Source organism: Lycorma delicatula, chromosome 3, assembly GCF_047948215.1.
Source record: "Lycorma delicatula isolate Av1 chromosome 3, ASM4794821v1, whole genome shotgun sequence".
NCBI lineage: Eukaryota > Metazoa > Arthropoda > Insecta > Hemiptera > Fulgoridae > Lycorma > Lycorma delicatula.
The window spans coordinates 160,079,736-160,099,051 of NC_134457.1; the positions used below are offsets into that span (position 1 = coordinate 160,079,736).

At 27.3% G+C, this 19,316-nt stretch overlaps 2 protein-coding genes across 3 annotated transcripts in view; one reads left to right on the forward strand and one right to left on the reverse strand.

The window, feature by feature from the left end:
- The window catches only part of Vha44 (V-type proton ATPase subunit Vha44), a 53,205-nt gene extending 46,544 nt beyond the window's left edge, over positions 1 to 6,661 (forward strand). For both annotated transcript variants that reach the window (XM_075360892.1, XM_075360893.1), the window contains one exon: positions 1,557 to 6,661. In XM_075360892.1, coding sequence (XP_075217007.1) covers positions 1,557 to 1,652 — 96 coding nt within the window. In that variant the 3' untranslated portion in view covers positions 1,653 to 6,661. The remainder of the gene's footprint in view (positions 1 to 1,556) is intronic.
- A 5,912-nt stretch (positions 6,662 to 12,573) lies between these two features.
- The window catches only part of LOC142322151 (S-methyl-5'-thioadenosine phosphorylase-like), a 49,551-nt gene continuing 42,808 nt past the window's right edge, over positions 12,574 to 19,316 (reverse strand). The window contains exon 6 of the mRNA XM_075360895.1: positions 12,574 to 12,792. Within this exon, the coding sequence (XP_075217010.1) occupies positions 12,715 to 12,792 (78 nt within the window). The 3' untranslated portion in view covers positions 12,574 to 12,714. The remainder of the gene's footprint in view (positions 12,793 to 19,316) is intronic.

Below are 19,316 nucleotides of genomic sequence, written 5' to 3' on the forward strand. Positions count from 1 at the left end.
AATGCCAGAGATTTAAAGTAGCAAGCCATAGAGAGAGAGATAATAATGTTGACATGTGTACCAAATGAAAACATGCTAGTTAATTCATCTATATTTTGCCATGTTCCCATTGGTTAAGTTTATTTTTTAATATTATTTTTACAGCTTGTATATTTGTATAATTTATTTTATGTAATATTAAAATTATGTTTTATTCTTAAGTTGAAGATACAACCTAGATGAATAGGAGGGAATAATGTGCAGTGTTGATTGGACACACGCACACACAGATCCCTCTTTATTTCATCTTTTTTTAAAAATACAAGGGATATCTAAAGTAAAGACTGCTGGGAAATTTCTCTCGTTAAGGTTGGCAAACCTGTGTCCGTTCATGGCCATGCTAATAATGTACACACTGCATTGTTTGTAAGTTGTGTTGTAGTATCTTTGATTACGTGTAAGTTATTACATTACAAAATGAATAGGAAAATCGATGTTGCTGCCAACTATGAAATATCTTGAGTCAAACGTTTTTTAAACCATCAAAACGTTAGCCAGTTGAAATTCATAGGCAGTTGGTTGCTGTGTACGGTGATAATGTAATGAATGAAAGAAATGTCCGAAAACGGTGAGAAAGGTTTAGAAATAACTGAATTAATGTGCATGATGAAGAATGTTCAGGGATTATCCTCGATAAGCAATGAGGACTTGTTGAAACACGTCGATGATGAAATCAGAAAAGATCATCACTCAACAATTTCCGATCTGGCCCTTCTTTTTCCTGATGTTTCAAGAGCTGTTATTGGTTGCATTGTTCATGATCGTTTAGGGTTCAGAAAGGTTTGTGCACGTTACACAAACCTTTAATCAGAAGCTCCTTCTGATTACCATTTGTTCGGGAGATTGAAAGAATTTTTGGGTGGTAATTTGCAGGTGATTATGAATTTAAAAATGCTGTTAATCAGCGGTTAAATGGACTCGCAGCAGAAGAATATGACAACGGTATATTCAAGAAGCTGGTGTATCGTTACAATAAATGTCTTAATTCATGTGACAGTTATATAGAGAAGTAGTATAAGGTGTGTAGTTTAATAGAAATAAAAAAATATTTATAAAGTTTTCAGAATAAATTTTTTTACAATGAAACTGTCTTTACTTTAGAGATAACCTCTCATAAATGCAAATGCTATTGGACATTAAATGGGAAACTAGTATCTACAGCTATGGGTTGTGAGCACAGTACAAAGAGTTTGATACGTAATTATTGTTATAATTTTTTGAATATTTGAATAATTCATTAACATTCTGACTACTGTGTTAATAAAATTTAATATTGCATGAAATATTTAAACTATCAAAACAGGAATTAAATAAGTTAAACTTAACATATTAATTTCCAATAACTGGTTTTCATGGTTCATCTTCAGTTGTTATTAAATTCTATATTTATTACATTAAAACATTCTTTAATGATTTGTCTTTTTTTCAGAAATTTGAATTTTTCCTATTTAATCTACTGTTTAATAAAATGATTTGTTTTACATAAATTAATACAAAGCTTATTTATTTTCTTTCAGCACATGGATATTCCTGGACTTGGGTTTGGACAGGCAGACTATTATCCATATGTTTATTATAAAATAAATATTGATATGTTGGATACAAAAGCTTAGATGATGATTTTTAGAGATTATTAACCCATTTCACAACATATTTTATCAATTATATTGTGGTATTATGCATGTATTTTTTAAGGAAAAATCATTAAATCTGTTGTATAAAAAGAAAAGGAAAAAAAACATTCCATCATTGTATAAAAAAGGAAAGGAAGTAGGTTTTCATAAACATAGTGAATGTCTTGTTTGTTATATTAGCACAAATGTACTTTGTTATCATTTAAATCGATATACCTATATATAGATAAAGGTATAAATTGATTATTATATTACAGTATTTTGTCTTAATAATTTTATTTTCTGCAGAGGTTAGGAAATTATGTGATAAAAAGTTAAATAAATCATCTATCGTACGATAAAATGAAATTTTTTGTTGATTTTTTCTTTGTTATTTTTAAAAAGGTGGGTAACATGTTATAATTTCTTATCTGCATTGTATTTAAAATGTCATGAAATATTGACTTTTTAAAATAAATTAATTCATTAAATAAATAAAATTAAAAAAAAATAATAATTGGTTGTGGAAATGGGTGAACATAATATTGAATACCCAGTTTGAATTGTAGCTTTTTTCAACCAATGTTCAGTATTTTTTCGTAGATGTACACAATAAATAATTATTGTTATAATTCATGATGTATTTTAAGTATCAGTTAAGAGATATTTAGTGTTGTAATATATGTGTAAAATTATATACATATAAAATGAAGATAATATTATCTTGTTATGTTTTTAAGTATAATTTGTGATCATTTTGAACTATTAATTTTACTATTATATGTATATTAAAAAAAAACTCCCTATTTTTCAAGTAGATTTATTGAAGTTGTTAACCATTTTAAACTTGTATGCTCTTATTTATAATAAATATTGATTACTTATTTGTTTATAAATAAATTGTATAATTATGTATTATAAATTATGATAATGCCTATGTATTTTTGTGAAGATACCGATGTAATTTTATTATTTTAAATAATATTTTTAGGTACTTCTAATTGTGTCCTTTTCACTTTTATGTTTTACATAATTTTATTTAATTACTGTTTAATAAAAAAATTTGTTGCATCCTTGAAATATAATTATTTATTTATTTATTTTTTTTTGGATTCCTCCATTATAACAGAAACCTTAATATGTATTTTTAAAACATATGTTCTCTTTAACATTTATATAATGTATTTTATAATATAACAATTGTGTGTTGATGGATATTTTACACTTTCAGATCTGTCATAAAAAAGTGAACATACAGCCAATTTTGTTCATAAGTTTTCTAACTTTGTTGATATGAAATAAAATTCATAAAACTAAAAAAAATATTATTTTCTTAAGTAGTCTTTTTTATTTGATGTATTAAATATTTTCAATTTCACCTTTCTTAATTGAAGATTAGTAATTTAATGACTGGTAAGGCCTTCCTAACCTGTGTGTGTGTTTTAGACAGGTTTACTAGTTTTCAGTATATTTTTTATACATAAATTTCATGTTATATACTTAACTATTTTACCTTGCATAAAATAATTCAGTATTTCACCAAAAATCACCATTAGTGAAGATAAAACTATAATGTCCATCACTCAATTTAAACCAATTTAACATCAGTTTACTTTGTACTCGTAAATACTGGATTTATTATACATTTATTTATATATTTGTGGCTTGCAAAATAATTACTTTAATTAGACTAGAGATCAGACCTGAAAGTGTGAATAAGTATTTTTGTGATTTTCTGATTTGTACATAGTGTATTTAATTTTTATTAAAAAAAGTTGTATATGTAACTCATAGTAGTTTTATATTAAAATTTTGACTAGGAGTATTTAAAAAATAGAAGTTATAATCTCAGGTGCTCAGCACTTATATAATTAAAAAAAGAAGATCCAGATTATTTTTTAATTAATTCATAATTATATACTTAATTATTATTTAGTATATTTATCTGAATATATATTTTATGTTTTTAAAAATACATTTTAAGATACAATATTTACTTACAGAAATGGAGTGTTAAGTACTTTTAACTAAATGTAGGGATGTTAATGTTTAATCAGTTACATTTTATCTTTGTTAAGTGGGATGTTTCTTTTGTTTTAAAAGAGTGTGTATATTTTTATCTATTTAAAATTATACCACATGTTATTTGTTGTAATTATTCTGGTGCAAAGTTTAAAATGCTTCAGGACCTTTGATGATAGATATCAAAAATTTTAAGAAGTAAATGATTTAGTTATTTATTTTTATCCAAATTAAAATAATAGAAAAAAGTCATATAATTAATTACATAAATTAAATTTGATTAAGTGACAAAAACAATACTTGCTGTTATGATTGATTATGTTCAAAGAGTTTAATTTCAGAATAGGCTATCTATTAACACCATAAATTATTACTTAGATGATCAAAATTTTGTTTTTAAGATAGTGTGACATGTGTTAGTACATAAGATTGATTGAGAATAATCAGTACTCGTCATTTTATATTTTAAGTAAAAACAAAAATATAGAACTTATATAAACCAAGTAATTGATGGATTCAGTTGTATAATAAATTGTATATGCAGTTTAGATTTTAACAATTTAGGAAAATTTATTTTTTTAAAGTTATTTTAATATTTAAAAAGATAAGGACAACATTACTGTGTAGGTTATTTTTCTTTTCATTTTAGATTGATAAAATTTAGAACAAATTAATGTAACTAACTGATGTGCTATTTAAATCAGATGACTAATAATATATGGTGAAAATTACATATTATTAAAACTTTTTAATTAATGTTAACTATGATTATTATTTTAGGCAGTAAAGATTACAAATATATCCTTTGTTTTTATTGTTACAGGTTTATATGTCTAATATATATTAAAAGTTGTTAATTTCTTCATTTTAATTCATTGGGCTGAAATCAGATCGTTTAGAATCTATAATTTTACAAGATATAACTTACAATATTCCCTGTTTATTTAGTTTTGATAAGTTGAAGTATTAGAAAAATCATCCTAACATTTTCCGCCTAAAATATTTATTTCTTTTTGGAAATTTACTTGTTGTTAATGAATATCTATTACATAACAATATATATTACTTCTGAATCCTAAGTTCTATGTTAGATGTTTCTCATACAAATAAAATTCTTTGGGACAGTGTAATTTTTAAAGCATTATTTTAGATATAACTTTTACATAAAAAAGTTTAAAAAATTTGAAAATATTATGTAATTAAGTACTTAATACTGAATTAGTTTGAACTATAGTTCAGTTAACAGTACTACATAAATTTAATACACAGTTATTCATTTAGTGTGATTTAATTCATTCCCAAATTTTTTACTAAATCAAAATTTTATGTTAAATATTAATTTTTATTGGGAATTATATTTTGGGAGTATCAAACGTACATTGTGTTACTTCTAAAAACCATAATTTACTATGTTATATTTATAGAATAAAACTTCAAGTAATTTTAGTTATTATATTGTTTATAGTATGTTTTTTGACAATTTTATGTAGATTTATTGCTTTTTGAAAATTGATTTAATTGAACATTGTGCTTTTTTAATAATTTGTAAAATAATATTTTTGTTACAGTTTAGTTTCATTATATAATTCATTTTCATATCATTCTTTATCAGATTACCATCTGCTGAAAAATACTCATTAGATTGACCAACTATTCGAATACTTCTTTTTCAGTCTTTATGAAATTAAAACTACAGCTTATTTAATGGAGACCATTTTCATCAAGTGTTGAATTAATGATAGCTCTTCTGCTTCTCTAAGCTTTTTATTTTCTAGCTGAACTATATTTCCATTGCACTGTATTATGTAAATGTTGTATCTACCGTAGGTGTATTCTACAATGCAGCAATAATATGTATCTTCTGTTGTAATTCATAGTAAGGTAAATACTTGCAGTAATTTTAATTTTCTGAGATTAAACATTTATATCATTTATTTAAACATTTAAAAAAAATATGATATTACCTCATTAAATTAAGAGATGGTTTTGTCTGTGAGTGACATTAAAATCAAACAAAATGAATACACCAAATCAAGAGATATTTGTGCTATGAAAATTTAAATTTTTAAATTATTCTTTGCCAAGATTTTTGTTACTAACATTAATATGATTAATAAGGATTTGTTTAGATCATTTTATGTGTAGTGAAGACAGTACAGTTTTTATTTTTGCCAGATTATTAAAATGACAATTTAAAAAAAAATGACTCAGAAATCTGTTATTAGTAAAATATACGTTATCTCATAAGAGGTACTAACTAAGAAAAAACTGATTTCATGGTATGTGTTATGATGTAATTATAATTTGTTATGTGTTATTATTATTATTATAACTTAACAAATTATATTAAATGGATCAGATTAACTTTTGTTAAAATATTTTTAAAAATGTAACTTTTTAATTAATATAAAACATGTTCATAAAAGATTTTGACTAGTGTATAATGAAATTTATGTATTATTATTTTTATAAACAGTTTTTGACTCAGTAATTCGATGTACAAATAAGTAATATTTTTGTTTAAACAGTTTTTCTTCTAAATTGACATTTTATTCCATGTACAATGTTTCAAATGCAAAATAACAGTGTTAGTTTCATATTTTAAATTTAAATAACTACAATGTAATTTATAAATTTTATATTGTGATTTATCAGGAGGCACATGCAGTGTTGAAATACATAATCTGTGATTTTTTTTTTCAGAAAAAAAATCATGTACAAGAAAAACTTATCAGTTTTAAATTAACAGATATAAAAATATTGATTTATTGTAATGATATTGGTGATAGTAAGCAGCTCATATTTGTTTTTAAAATATGTAAAAACAATCTGCATGTGCTTCTGTAAATTATTGTATAATTATATAAGGAAAAATGTTATTTTGGCCATGAAATTTATGTGTGTAAACTTTGTAAATAACATTCCAAAAGAGTAGTAACATTAGATAAATATTGTAAATTTGAGAGTTCAATAAAAAATTAAGAAAATATTGTTTTTTTCTATTTCCTGTAACAAGGAACCTGACTGGAAAATTTGTAGAATGTTGGATTTTCATGCAGGAAATGGTTTTTTGATTCCATGAACAGACATTTTGTTTATATTTTTTGGGGAAGAGAAAAATTATTACTACCTTTAACTGAGAATTGTAAATATATGAAAGTCATTACTCATATTGTTAATATTAATTACCCTTAGTGTTAATAGCACTGGTCAACATAAAATTTGGAACTGAAAAGGAAGTAGGTGTTCTATATAGTATTTTGTATGCTGAAACTAAATATGTATTCCAAAACAACCCATTACATAATGTTCTTAAGTTACTACCCCTTAAATTTGTTGATTCTGTCATTTGCAGAATAAACAATACAAATAAGTTAGTACGTCTGTACGTTTGCTTTTTAACATCTGATGTACATTGGAATGCATGCTGTAGAACTATATTTGTTACACAACAGTTGAATGTCATTTCATGTCAAGCCAGACATGTCAGTAAGTCAAGTAATCAGTAATTCAACATGATGAAATTTTCTTCAGTATGAATTCAGCTCTTAGTATGATTTGCTGTGTTCTTTAGTTGCGTTAGTGGTTTTATCATACACATATTATAGATTGTTTTTTTAATGATCCATAAATGTAGTGAAAGATTTTAATGACAAAACAACTTTTGGTATTATTTTATTAAACATCAAGATTTGTTAAGTGTGTGTTTTGCGCTGTTTTATTGCACTCCATGGTGAAACAATTTTATGAATTATTTTAAGTAAATAAGTATTTATAAATTAAAACTTAATTATTTTTATAATTAAGAATGTAATATTTCAATTTACTTTTCATTTATTAAAAAATTTTGAATTTTACAATGAATAAAACTCAGGCTTGTAAAAATTCCCCAAATATTTTTTGTTGTTTTGCAGAGAATTCACTACAAAAACCAGTACCGAATCTGCTTACAAACATTATTTTGACTGTCCCTTGGTAGACCAAGATAAGATAAATCCTGGGCTCTACATGTTGCATGCATTAAGTGTTATAAACTAACCCAGTGCTTAAAAGGAAAAAAATCTGATTTGTACACCACATGACTTCCTTGTACGCATATTAAAATACATATATACATTCCTTTAAAATGAAAAGTACATAAAATTTTATTTCATTAGTAGCTTCTGATATTTCTTCATATATATTTTTTTTATTGTTATTATTGAATTATGCGTTGTAAAATTTATTTACAATCAGAGGTTAATAATTATTAATAAATAAATATATTAAATTTAAAAAAAAGGAGATAAGTCTGATTTGAACCAATGTGCCCTTCACCTTGTAAGATCCAAATATTTAATTAATTAAAATTTTATTTGACTATAACTCTGGAACCAATGAAAATAAGCACCACTTATGATATATCGTTGAAAATCTCTCAATGAGGGCTTATTACTGCAGTTAAGAAAAAGTCCAAAATCCAACTTTTTTTTTGGTTTTTGGGCTTTTTTGGACACTTATGGTTCAGTTGATTGTAATCAAAAGAGGAGGTGCACAACTAGATGTTACAACAGTCCTAAATCTAAAATTTCAGCATTATACAGGTAATCGTCTTTGAGTTATGCAATATACATAACGTATATACGTCACACTGAAACTAGTTAGAATGGATTTAGAGATGGTCAAAGTGGATATTTCTATTGAAATCTGAGAACCAAAATTTTTTACGATTACAATAGTTCCTTTACTATCTACAAAGAAGTAAAAAGAGCATTTGCCTTTTGGCATACCTATGATTTGGTGAGAGCCTACTAACCTGCTGTTTTTGTTAAAAAAGGTACTGGTTTCAGTTCAAACAATAAGAGCAGTATGCAAACTCAAATGTTCATTCAGTTATGAGACCAGTACTTTATGCTGTTGATTTACCGATTCCAATTGCTCCAACTTTATGGAAAGAAATTTCCGATTCCCCAGAAGGCTTAACCAATGAATCCTCAACTTCAATAGATATTAATTATATTCCAGAAGAATCAAATATTGAATCTCACCTCATCACACAAGTAGAACTGACTGACCTAATTCATGACTTGTATTTGTTGAAACAACATGCAGAACTCCTAGGTTCACGTCTCAAATAATGAAATTTATTAAACAAAGATAATAAAATTTCAGTATGTAGAAATCGAAATGAAAATTTACTGAAATACTTTAGAAGAGATGGTTTAATTTGTTCCTGCCATGATGTTAGGGGATTAATTTTTGAACTGGATTGAATGTATTATTAATGATTGGCATTTATTTATACTCATCAAAAAGAAGCTTAAAAGGCAGTATTGTTATATAACTCGATTAAGTTTACTTCTATACCGGTTACACTAGCTGTAGGAATAAAAGAAATATATGAAAGTACGTATACTCAGTTACGTTTAGTATTGCTTATTATTTTATTATCGCATCATTCCATTATCTTTATAAAGAAATGTGGGATTATATAATAACAACTGATACATGCTTTGGCAGAAGGTGATAAAGAAAAATGAACTGAGTTTTGTGTAAACATCTTAATAAAATTGTGTTCAGTGATGAACACCTTCCATACTAGAAGTAAAGTGAATCGACATAATGTTTGGATATGAGATGAGTGGAATCCAAGTCACTCAATCGAATATGTACAGGACTCGCCTAAGGTAAATATTTTTTGTGCTGTAAGCTGTCATAAAATTTAGTCCTTTCTTTTTTGCTTAGTCAACTGCAACTGGGCATACTTGAACATTATATAAAGCCACAATTCATTTTCCAGCAAGATGGTGTACCCCTCATTATTATTGTGCAGTTGTTGCGTACTTCAATAGGAAAGTGCTGAGTTGAAGTGTGGTGGAACAATTTCTTGGCCATCATGATCGCCTGATTTAATTCCAGTGGACTTCTCTGTACGGGGTTACATTAAAGACAGTGTTTGTTCCTCTGCTTCCAGGAAATGTCGACGAACTACGGCACTGGATAATAACCAGTTAGCACCATAGATCAAGATATCCTTCATAGGATTTGACAGGAAATTGATTATAAATAGGGCATCTTACCATGTTACAAACGATAGTAATATTGAACATTTGTGAATGAAATTTGAAGATGTACTGTATTTAGTGTTGTATCAAACGCTTCTGCAAGTTATTTACTTTTTTCTTTATTAAAGGTTACTTTTTATATAACTAATTTACAAATATCCTGTATATTGTTATTAGATTCATTTTCAATATTTTTTTTAACTTGGATCCCACTTGTAAGTGTCCATGGTTAAAAATTTATCTCAATGGATTCCAACGTATGACTGCCAGCATGCCATTTAATTTCTGACCATATTTCTTCAATAGGGTCTAAGCACTGAATGTCCACAAGTTTCTAACGTTTTATCCATTTTGTATGTAAGCTTTTTCAGTTTAATTTTTTTAAATTAGGTTATACAACTCAACATTGAGAATGAAAATTGAATATTGTTATTGCTCAACTATTCTTGCATTTCAGCTTTTCTTGAATTAAAATTTGTAGAGGGGTTTCTATTACATTGTGGTAAGGAGCATTGCCAATAACAACTACTGAGTTATGTGGTAGGTTCACAATGAGATTTTCTTTGACCCATCTTTTGAAATTTGAGAAATTCATATCAAAGTAATACCGAGCTTTATGGCCCAATTTAAAAGTAAGTAAAGAGTTTAAAACAAATCCAGCTTCATCACCAGCATTAGCAATAATCAGTCAGTTTAATTTCAAAATTGGTAGGTATATCCCTCATTACTCCGATCTGACCAGCCTTCACTTGTCGTTATTAAGTTGTTACTTATTGTTAGTATGCACATAAGTTTTGTCAACAAAAACTATATTACGACCATCACATCAGTACTGACATCATAATTAATACGTTATACATTGTAATTAATTCTACTAATCTGAATAACATATCTTTCAAACAAATAAAATATTATTTGTATTCTTCCTCCATCTGAAGCCCAAGATCTTTACAAGAGTCTGACAAGATGACTTGTTCCTCTGAAATTTATGTTTGCAACTATCTTTTTATAAACATTTAATAAAGTTGCTTTTACCTTTTCGGTAATACTCTTAAGCATGTCTTTTATTGTTCTATGAATTAAATCTTGAAAAAATTTATCGAACATTGATTTAGTTTTACTTTTTTTTTACTATTAATGTTTGGAATTTTGAATTGCTAATTGTGTGGGATTCACTTAGTTTCCTCCAAGCAGAGGGTTCACTAATACCATTTGCAGAAGTGGTTTTTTTTTAATAAGTGATACTGTCACTTCTTTCAACTTCAAGAAATTGTAAACAGTACATACTACCTCTCTTGTTTGTCTAAAAATTACTTTCAGTCTGCCTAATCAGGTTTTATACTGCAAAATTTTATAATACATCACTTGTGAATTAAGTTTACAGATTACAAAACACAAGTTATGTGACTTATCAAGTGATTACGGCTGTTTAAATTATATTACAGCTATTGTAAAATAAAACAATTGAATAAGAAAAAGTAAAACAGGAAATTTTAGACATAAAAAGGGAAAATTTTAATATGAAAATTTCCCTGTATTGAAAGAGCTGTGATCATAATTTTGTAATTACTGTATGTTTCATTCTGTTTCCCTAAAATCCTGCTGCTAGAAAGTCTATAACTTTTACTCTCAAATCTTGGTTAGAAGTCCTTTTTTTATATTTTAGGGATATTTCTTTAAAATGCTTGTGAATGTGCAAAAAATATTCTCATAACTGCAACTAACTAAAGTAAGCAGCTTAAAAAAACAAGCACTTTATTTACACATTTTAAGATTTTATTCTCATTAATTCTTTAAAACAACTAGGGATGTGGAAGAAGCAAGTTTAGGTAATTGTATAACTTTTATTCACTAAAATCAAGTGCTTAAAAAAATTAAGTAATGCTTAATATGCAAGAAGTTTTATATTTTACTAGCTTTACTCAATTTTGTTCTATATTTTCCATGCTAACCAAATTTTGGTTAGCATCAAAATGTAACTGATATGGTTGAGCCTTGAAGTAACAACCTCCCGCATGGGAAGACAGGTAATAAAAGCAAAATGTGTTGTCCTGAGACAAAATATTAAGCTGATGCAATTTTTTTAAGTTGCAATTCATTATGAAAAATGTTTACTAATACTTAAATTATAGCATACATACTCCTATAATTGGTTACAAACTAAGTTTGTGATGTTTTTTTAATACATACATTAATTTACTTACAGAATTTACACTCTATAGAGTAACCTACATTCAGTACATAAACATGCCTTCTTTTGTAATGAAATTCTTGTCATCATAAATCAGAATAAACAAATTTTTTTCATACCAGGTCTGCAGACACCAAATTCAAGCTTTTAATTGTCGCATAGAATAATTTGGTATGTTTATCTCAGAATTATCAAATCCACTTCTAACTGTATTGCATTTTAAATGAAAGTGAAATTTTGTTTTAACACGGTATGGTTACTTCGATTTTTCAAAGAAATCTTGTTTTTTCTAGAGAATCTGATAATTAATTACCTACATGTAATTAAGTTAAAAAAGATCAACTACAATCACTATAGAATGATGTATGGTTTTTATTTCATGTAAAAATACTCAAACAGAACCCTGGTAATTCTAAGATCATCAATGTAATGAATGTTGGGTGCACATGTGAATAGTACATCATATGAAAATAAATATCTGTATGGTTTTTCTTGACATCTTCAAATTTAAAAAATCAAAGTTCAAACATTTATAAAAATTCAAGTTTACCTCATTAATTTCATGCACGAAACAAGACTTGTGCTCTAATTTGTTTTACATAAGGTCTTTCATGTATAGTTGAAATAATAATGCCCACTTTTCAATGTAAATAAGAAGTTCAACTTCACTAAATAAAACAGTATAAGATTTATTGATTGTCTTGTTACATAAAATAAATGTAAGCAGTAAAATAAAATAACAATATTATTTTATTATTATTTTTTTGTTTTATAATAAAATATATTTTATTGCTTTTTTGAGCATTTAATGATGGTAAACATTATTTAGCATCTCCTGAATCTGCTTTTTCTGTGGTTTCATAACACTTGAATTCACAGTTTCCTGAAATAAAAGCAAAAGAGGATAAGAATAAAAATCATTTATAATGAACTTAAGGAAACAACATTTTTTTTTTATTTAGAAGGAAAATAGTCTCATTAAAATTTATGATAGTTAAGATAAAAAAAGATTTACAATAAAGAATACAATATAATAATGAATTACAATAATCAATATATGTAAATATAACCATTTATTACCAACCAATCCAGATAATCAATATCAAATTACCAGGGTTTTCTACTTTCATAACATAAGTTATTACTTGTTACCAGAAGCTCATTAATTTTTAAATAACCTACACTACAATAGAAGTTGTTATGCATAAGAATTATTCCTTTTGAGAGAACTGGGACGTTTCCTCGTTACTGTGAATTTCACTTTATTTTCTAACATGTCACAATAGTACTTGATGTTGATTGCATGTTGTTCTTCAAAATAATTGTAATAAATTGGGTTTTTAGTTCCCAAAACACAGCATTATTTTACCGGCTGATGAGTAGGTTTTGATATTTTTTCACAGTGGGTGGACATTTCCATCCACTCTAACGTTTGAATTCCATCTCAAAATGATGAATCAAAGTTTCATCACAAGTTATTATGAATGATAAAAAAGCAAAACTTTCTACTAAAAACTGTTGTCTGTTCCATATAAATGTGAATTCAGGTGTCCTTGTGATTAGGGTTATCTGTCTCAGAATAGCACTTTGAACACGCTTTGCGATAATGGAGTGGATAAAGCCAACACTTGCACTATAAATTTCAGCAATTTCCATATTCTTATACATTTGTCCTTGTGAATATCATTAACTAATTTTGCAAAGCGTCATTAAAACATTTTACGGTTTTACATCTTCAGAAAATAAAAATATTATTACAGTAAACTGTTCTTCCGTGGTGTATGTTTCAAGTGGAGCCAACATTTTAAAATAAACAAAAGAATTTTTCTATAATGGAAATTCTTCTTGAACAGCTAATATTTTTCATGTAGAGGTGTCCATTTGAATTTCATAAGTTAAGCTTTAGTTATTTATTCTATTGAATAGTTTTTCTGCTGTTGCCATTCATCTCTTTAAATACTGAATGACTCTTGTACTATAAATGTATCAACTGCATTTAAAAATACTTCATAAAGATCAGAGCATAACATGTAAAAGATTAATATTACAAGAATGTGTAAATATAAATTTATACTTATTTTTTTTTTAATCATCAGTCATCTAACTGGTTTGATGCATTTCTCTACTCATTTCTATTCTGTGTCTTTCGTTTAAACTTATGATATCTTATATGTCCTAAATTATCAGTTATGAATATTTTAACTTTTATTTTCTTTGCATTTTTTATTTTTTACTTTCTATGATTTCACCTAGAGCCAAATTTAGTAATGCTGTATGATGCCTTAGTATATGACCCATCAATCTTACCCTACTTTTTACTATTTTACCAAAACTTCTCTCTTCTTCAGTATCGTGTAAATTTATGTAACAGAATCCATCAAAATGTAAATTTAAAAAAGGAGGAAAAAATTTTAAGATGTAACATGAGAGTCATGCTACCAGATTTCTTTTTTGTTTTAAAACTTAAATACAGATTAAAAGCTAAGCTTATTAATGTTTAATTTGATACAATTTTTGGTACTAAGTTGATAATTAAAAATGCTTTTATCAGTATTAAGTTTATGACAATAGCTTTTTTCCTATAAAACAATAAATCAGTATTGCTGTTTTTGTACATAAAGATACACAGTGATAGTTTAAAACACTAACTTTCAAAATGACAAACCAAATTAAATTTTATAATAATATTGTATGAGACCATCTTTAGTCACTGGTACTACTCTCATTCTGGTCCAACTGATGTTACTATTTTATTAGGCCGACATGTATCTAGAATGTGGTTGAAAGGATTGTTGAATTTGGAACTCTATATGTTCATTTAAGATTTAATAATATCTATTTCTTAATGTTCTAATGTGTTAAGAAATGGTCCTTTTTTGACTATACAAATATTTAGGGTTGTAATCAATGTTGGTGAATTTGTTTCTACGAAAAGGTTGGCAAAAGTCAACTATATTGTGCAGAAGACTTTTAATACTCGTTATTTCTTTAAAGCTATGTCTCATTTGACTGATATAGAATTGTGTAATCAGAACCATTCAGTTTATAATATTCCAAGCATGTCTTTAATTTTTATCTGTTCTTAAAAATAAACTAAAACAGAAATCATAAACTTACAATTATTATTGAAAACAAATATTAAACACAATCTGATGCCCTTCTGGCTTCCCCATTTCCAGAATCGTAGTTGAAATTTTTTGACAATAAACATACACACTTCCCAACTAATGAGATGTCAAAATGAAAATGATGGCACAGAAACATTAATGACATTATGTTATTGAATTAAAGGAACATAATTTAACAACATACATAAACAAAATCAAAATATACAGCCACATACAAACACAATGAACAAATTTTTTTATTCACAATTTTTTTTTTAAATATACAGAAAAGTAACCACGATGGATACCCTCATTCCCATAACCTCACAAAAACCATCTGTTTTTACAATCCACAGACTACTCTACACATTTTATTTTGAAACCATGTAGAAGAACTAACACTATAAAATACCTAGCACACACAACAATATACAACACATTCATTAACATAAAATAAATTTATTCATTCCTACTCAAAATAGATAAAAATAAACAAAACAAAAAATACATTGCATTAACATATATAAAAAATCAAGAGAAAATTGCTCATAAATTTAAAACTCTATCACATTCTACAGAATACACAAAAAGGTTCAAATTTAACATTATGAAATATGTAAACAATGACATATTAAATTAACAAAGAAGAATCAAGTTTAATACACTTCAACAACATATACATACAGGTCTGTCTAATTAAAAGAGAACTACAATGAGTTGATGCCAGACAAAATATTATTAGGACCAGATAGTGCTGTTAGTTTAATTCGAAATACAGATTGAAAATGTCTGTAGTAAGTTATTAAAAGTGGTTTATTATAAAATTTGATTTAGTTTATCATTAAGTTTATTTATTTTATACGTTTATTTGTAAATTATATTAGCATCTGTTTTTTCTTTCGTCACGTATAAAAAAATATTATTATGAACAATTTGGATGAAAAAATTTAACTGTAATATATAAAATAAACTGTAGGTCAGCAAACCAAAATTATTTTTTTTATAAAAATAGATTTTTGACTTGCTTTCTATTTCTAAATAAATGAAAAATGCGGGAACAAAAAAAATTGCACGGAGATAAATCAGGCAAATGAGGGACTGGGGCAAGGGAGTCATGCTACTTTTTGTTAAAAATTGGTGCATTGAAAAAATTTTGTGAGCAGGTGCAGTGTCGTGGTGGAAAAATCAGTCACCCGCCTACCACAAATCAGGCACTTTTTGCAAACTGATTTTCAGTTTCAGATTTTCAGAAGATTTTGCAAACTGTTGCAAAATCTTCTGAAAATCTCCAAGTAGAAACCCTGGTTAACAGTCTGGTGGAATGAATTCCAAATGCACCACCCCACCCCACTTACTCAAAAAAAAAACAAAAAAAAACCGATCATTTATTGCCTTAATGTTTGAAGAGCATATTTTGGAAAAGGCACATTACAGTCGTCCATTTGCTTTGTCTGTTGTTTGGGATCACAACCATAACACCATTATTCATCATCAATAATGATCTTGAAAAAAAAATCAGGGTTGGTTTGGGACTGTTCTTTCAAAGAACACAGCTGCTTCCAAGTGACACTCTTTTTGCTGAGCATTCAGGAACCAAGACACAAACTTGCAGCGACCCTTTTTGTTTCTAAATTTTCTTATAAAATTTGCTGAACCAAGCTCCAAGGTATTCCAGACAACTTCTTGATTTCTTCAATGGTATGTCATCGGTCTTAAAGTACAATTGCACAGATTTTTTCAGTATTTCACCTTTTTTTGAAATACAAAAACTACTTGTACACTTTGTTTTTTTCAAAAGTTTTTCCAAAAGTAGTATCCTTGTAAGCTTTTTTTAATATCACAATAATTTCTGTGATATTTTTCTTGAGCAGGAAGCAAAATTTCACAGCCGTATGCTGTTAATTAAAATCTGCAATCACAAAAAACAAGCAGGTGACACTGCTTTCACAAAAAAATACTCAAGAGGTCAGACATAACCTTTCCAGGATGGTCTTCTAGTAGGACAACCGCATACTATTGAAACTCTGCTAAGTACAAAACGATTCCAGTTATTTTTGAGTACCTCTTCATAAAGAAGCCATAACTTAGAAATCAATTTAGAGAATACAGATTTTTTATTAATTTTTTTTTTGGGAGGGAGCCTACTTTTTCCAGTTGTTCTGGGATTAGTTGGAAGTCATACACAGGATTTTAAAAACAAATTATCTTTTTTGAGGATAGTCATTAGGGGGAAAGAGAAAAATGGAAATTTGTAAACAAGTATGAAAACACTAACACTGACATTTAGGAATTGCTTCTACAAGGAATTCCTAAATGCAATTTTCTTGCAAACAAAAAACAGAAAATGAGAGAAAAAGTAACCAATAAATGTGGAATATGACAAATCTATTAATGAAAGCATAACAATAAAATGAGCAAATAATATAACTCTTTTAACAATTTACTATTGCATCACTAATAATTAAAAACAACTATACTGTTCCAAAAAATGACAAAACTAAATTTCAACACATGTATTGTTTATGTTAACATAAACATTATTATAGTGTAGTAATATCTAAAGTCAGGTCTGCAGTATGCTATGGCATCCCCTCTACACTGCTCTTAACATCACTCAGCGACTTCTCACTCCAGCAACCAAAGTAGTGCATTCCAAAAGTCGCATCAATTAATCTGCAATGACTTGCACCATATCTAATTATAATGTCACTAATATAGTAACAAAATATGTTTTGGTAATTTATTATTACAAATAAAATTATTATTTTGTTACGATGTATATGAAGTAATTTATTTATTGAAGGTATATGTTTTTTTCAAGTATGTTAAACTAAGGTTTTGCTAAAAATAAACAGTAGCAGTACTCAATACAAAAGTATATGAAATGTGTTGTTTATTTATTACAGGCTATAATGTTGTAATTTTTTTTGATAATGTGTAATTATATACAAAAATTATTACTGAACAGCATGTTTGTATGAATAACAAAATATTCTTTTGAGCTTTGAAGGCGAACAAAGCTACAAAATAAAAATATTAAATTGTACAAAAAAATACATGAACAAATAAAGCGTTAAAGAAACATGAATAAAAGTAATATAATTTATAATCATTATTCAATTTTTTCTAAAAAAAAATTATGAATACCACAGAGATATTAAGTTTGTACTATAATAAATGTAAAATTAATTAAAATGTTAAATCGCACTATATTTTATAAATATAAAATTAACGGCTTTCACAATAAGACACCAAAATACCTAGGCATGACACTTGATAGAATGCTTTCATTTAAGGAGCACCTAATGAAAACTACAGAGAAACTGAAATCAAGAAACAACATTATACATAAGCTCTGTGTAACAACATGGGGAGCATCGGTTTCCACTTTGCGCACATCGGCTCTGAACCTTGTCTTCTCGGCTGCAGAATATTGTGCATCAGTGTTGCTTAACAGCCCTTATGTTCATAGAATTGATGCTCAACTTAATAACAATATGAGAATGATTGCCGGGGTTATCAGGTCTACTCCTGTGGAATGGCTCCCGGTATTGAGCCACATACCACACCTGAATCTGCACCGTATGAACCCTCTTATAAGAGAGTGCAAGAAGTCTATGGACAATCGAAACCAACCAATTCATGAGGATGCCAATCATGGTTGCCTTCGATCTAGAAAGCCACCTATCAAAACAGCAATTGCTGCCACAGAGGTAGGATTTAACCTGATGCCTGGCATCAAGAATGGACTACAAATCAGAATAACCAAATCCCATGTTATTACTCAAAAGCCGCCGGGTTTTGACTTGCCACGTACGACATGGTCAATGTTAAACAGAATATGAACTCAGCATGGTAGGTGCGCCTATTTCCTGTATAAATGGGGTAAAACCCTGACACCCCTTTTCGAGTGTGGTGAAAATCAAACTGTTAAACGCATCACAGAAGTTTTCCCTAGGACAGCTTATGAAGGGACTCCTGAAGATTTCCTGATGGTGACTCCAGAATCAATAGCTTATATTAATTTGTTAGATGTTTGTTTGTCATTTTTGACTGTAATTGATGTTGTGTCTTGGTGACATATGCTAAATAAATAAAAAAATAAAATTATTTCATACAAAATAATTTATATTGCAAATGAAATACAGTAGAATAAATAAATAACAGATGAAGTAATTAACCTACAAATTTAAATAAATAACTAATAGTAAAAATGAATGAATAAGGTAGAATAAACAATTATAAAAAAATAAAAATAATAATAAATAGGAGTGAGATACAGGAGGCAACAGAAGCAGCT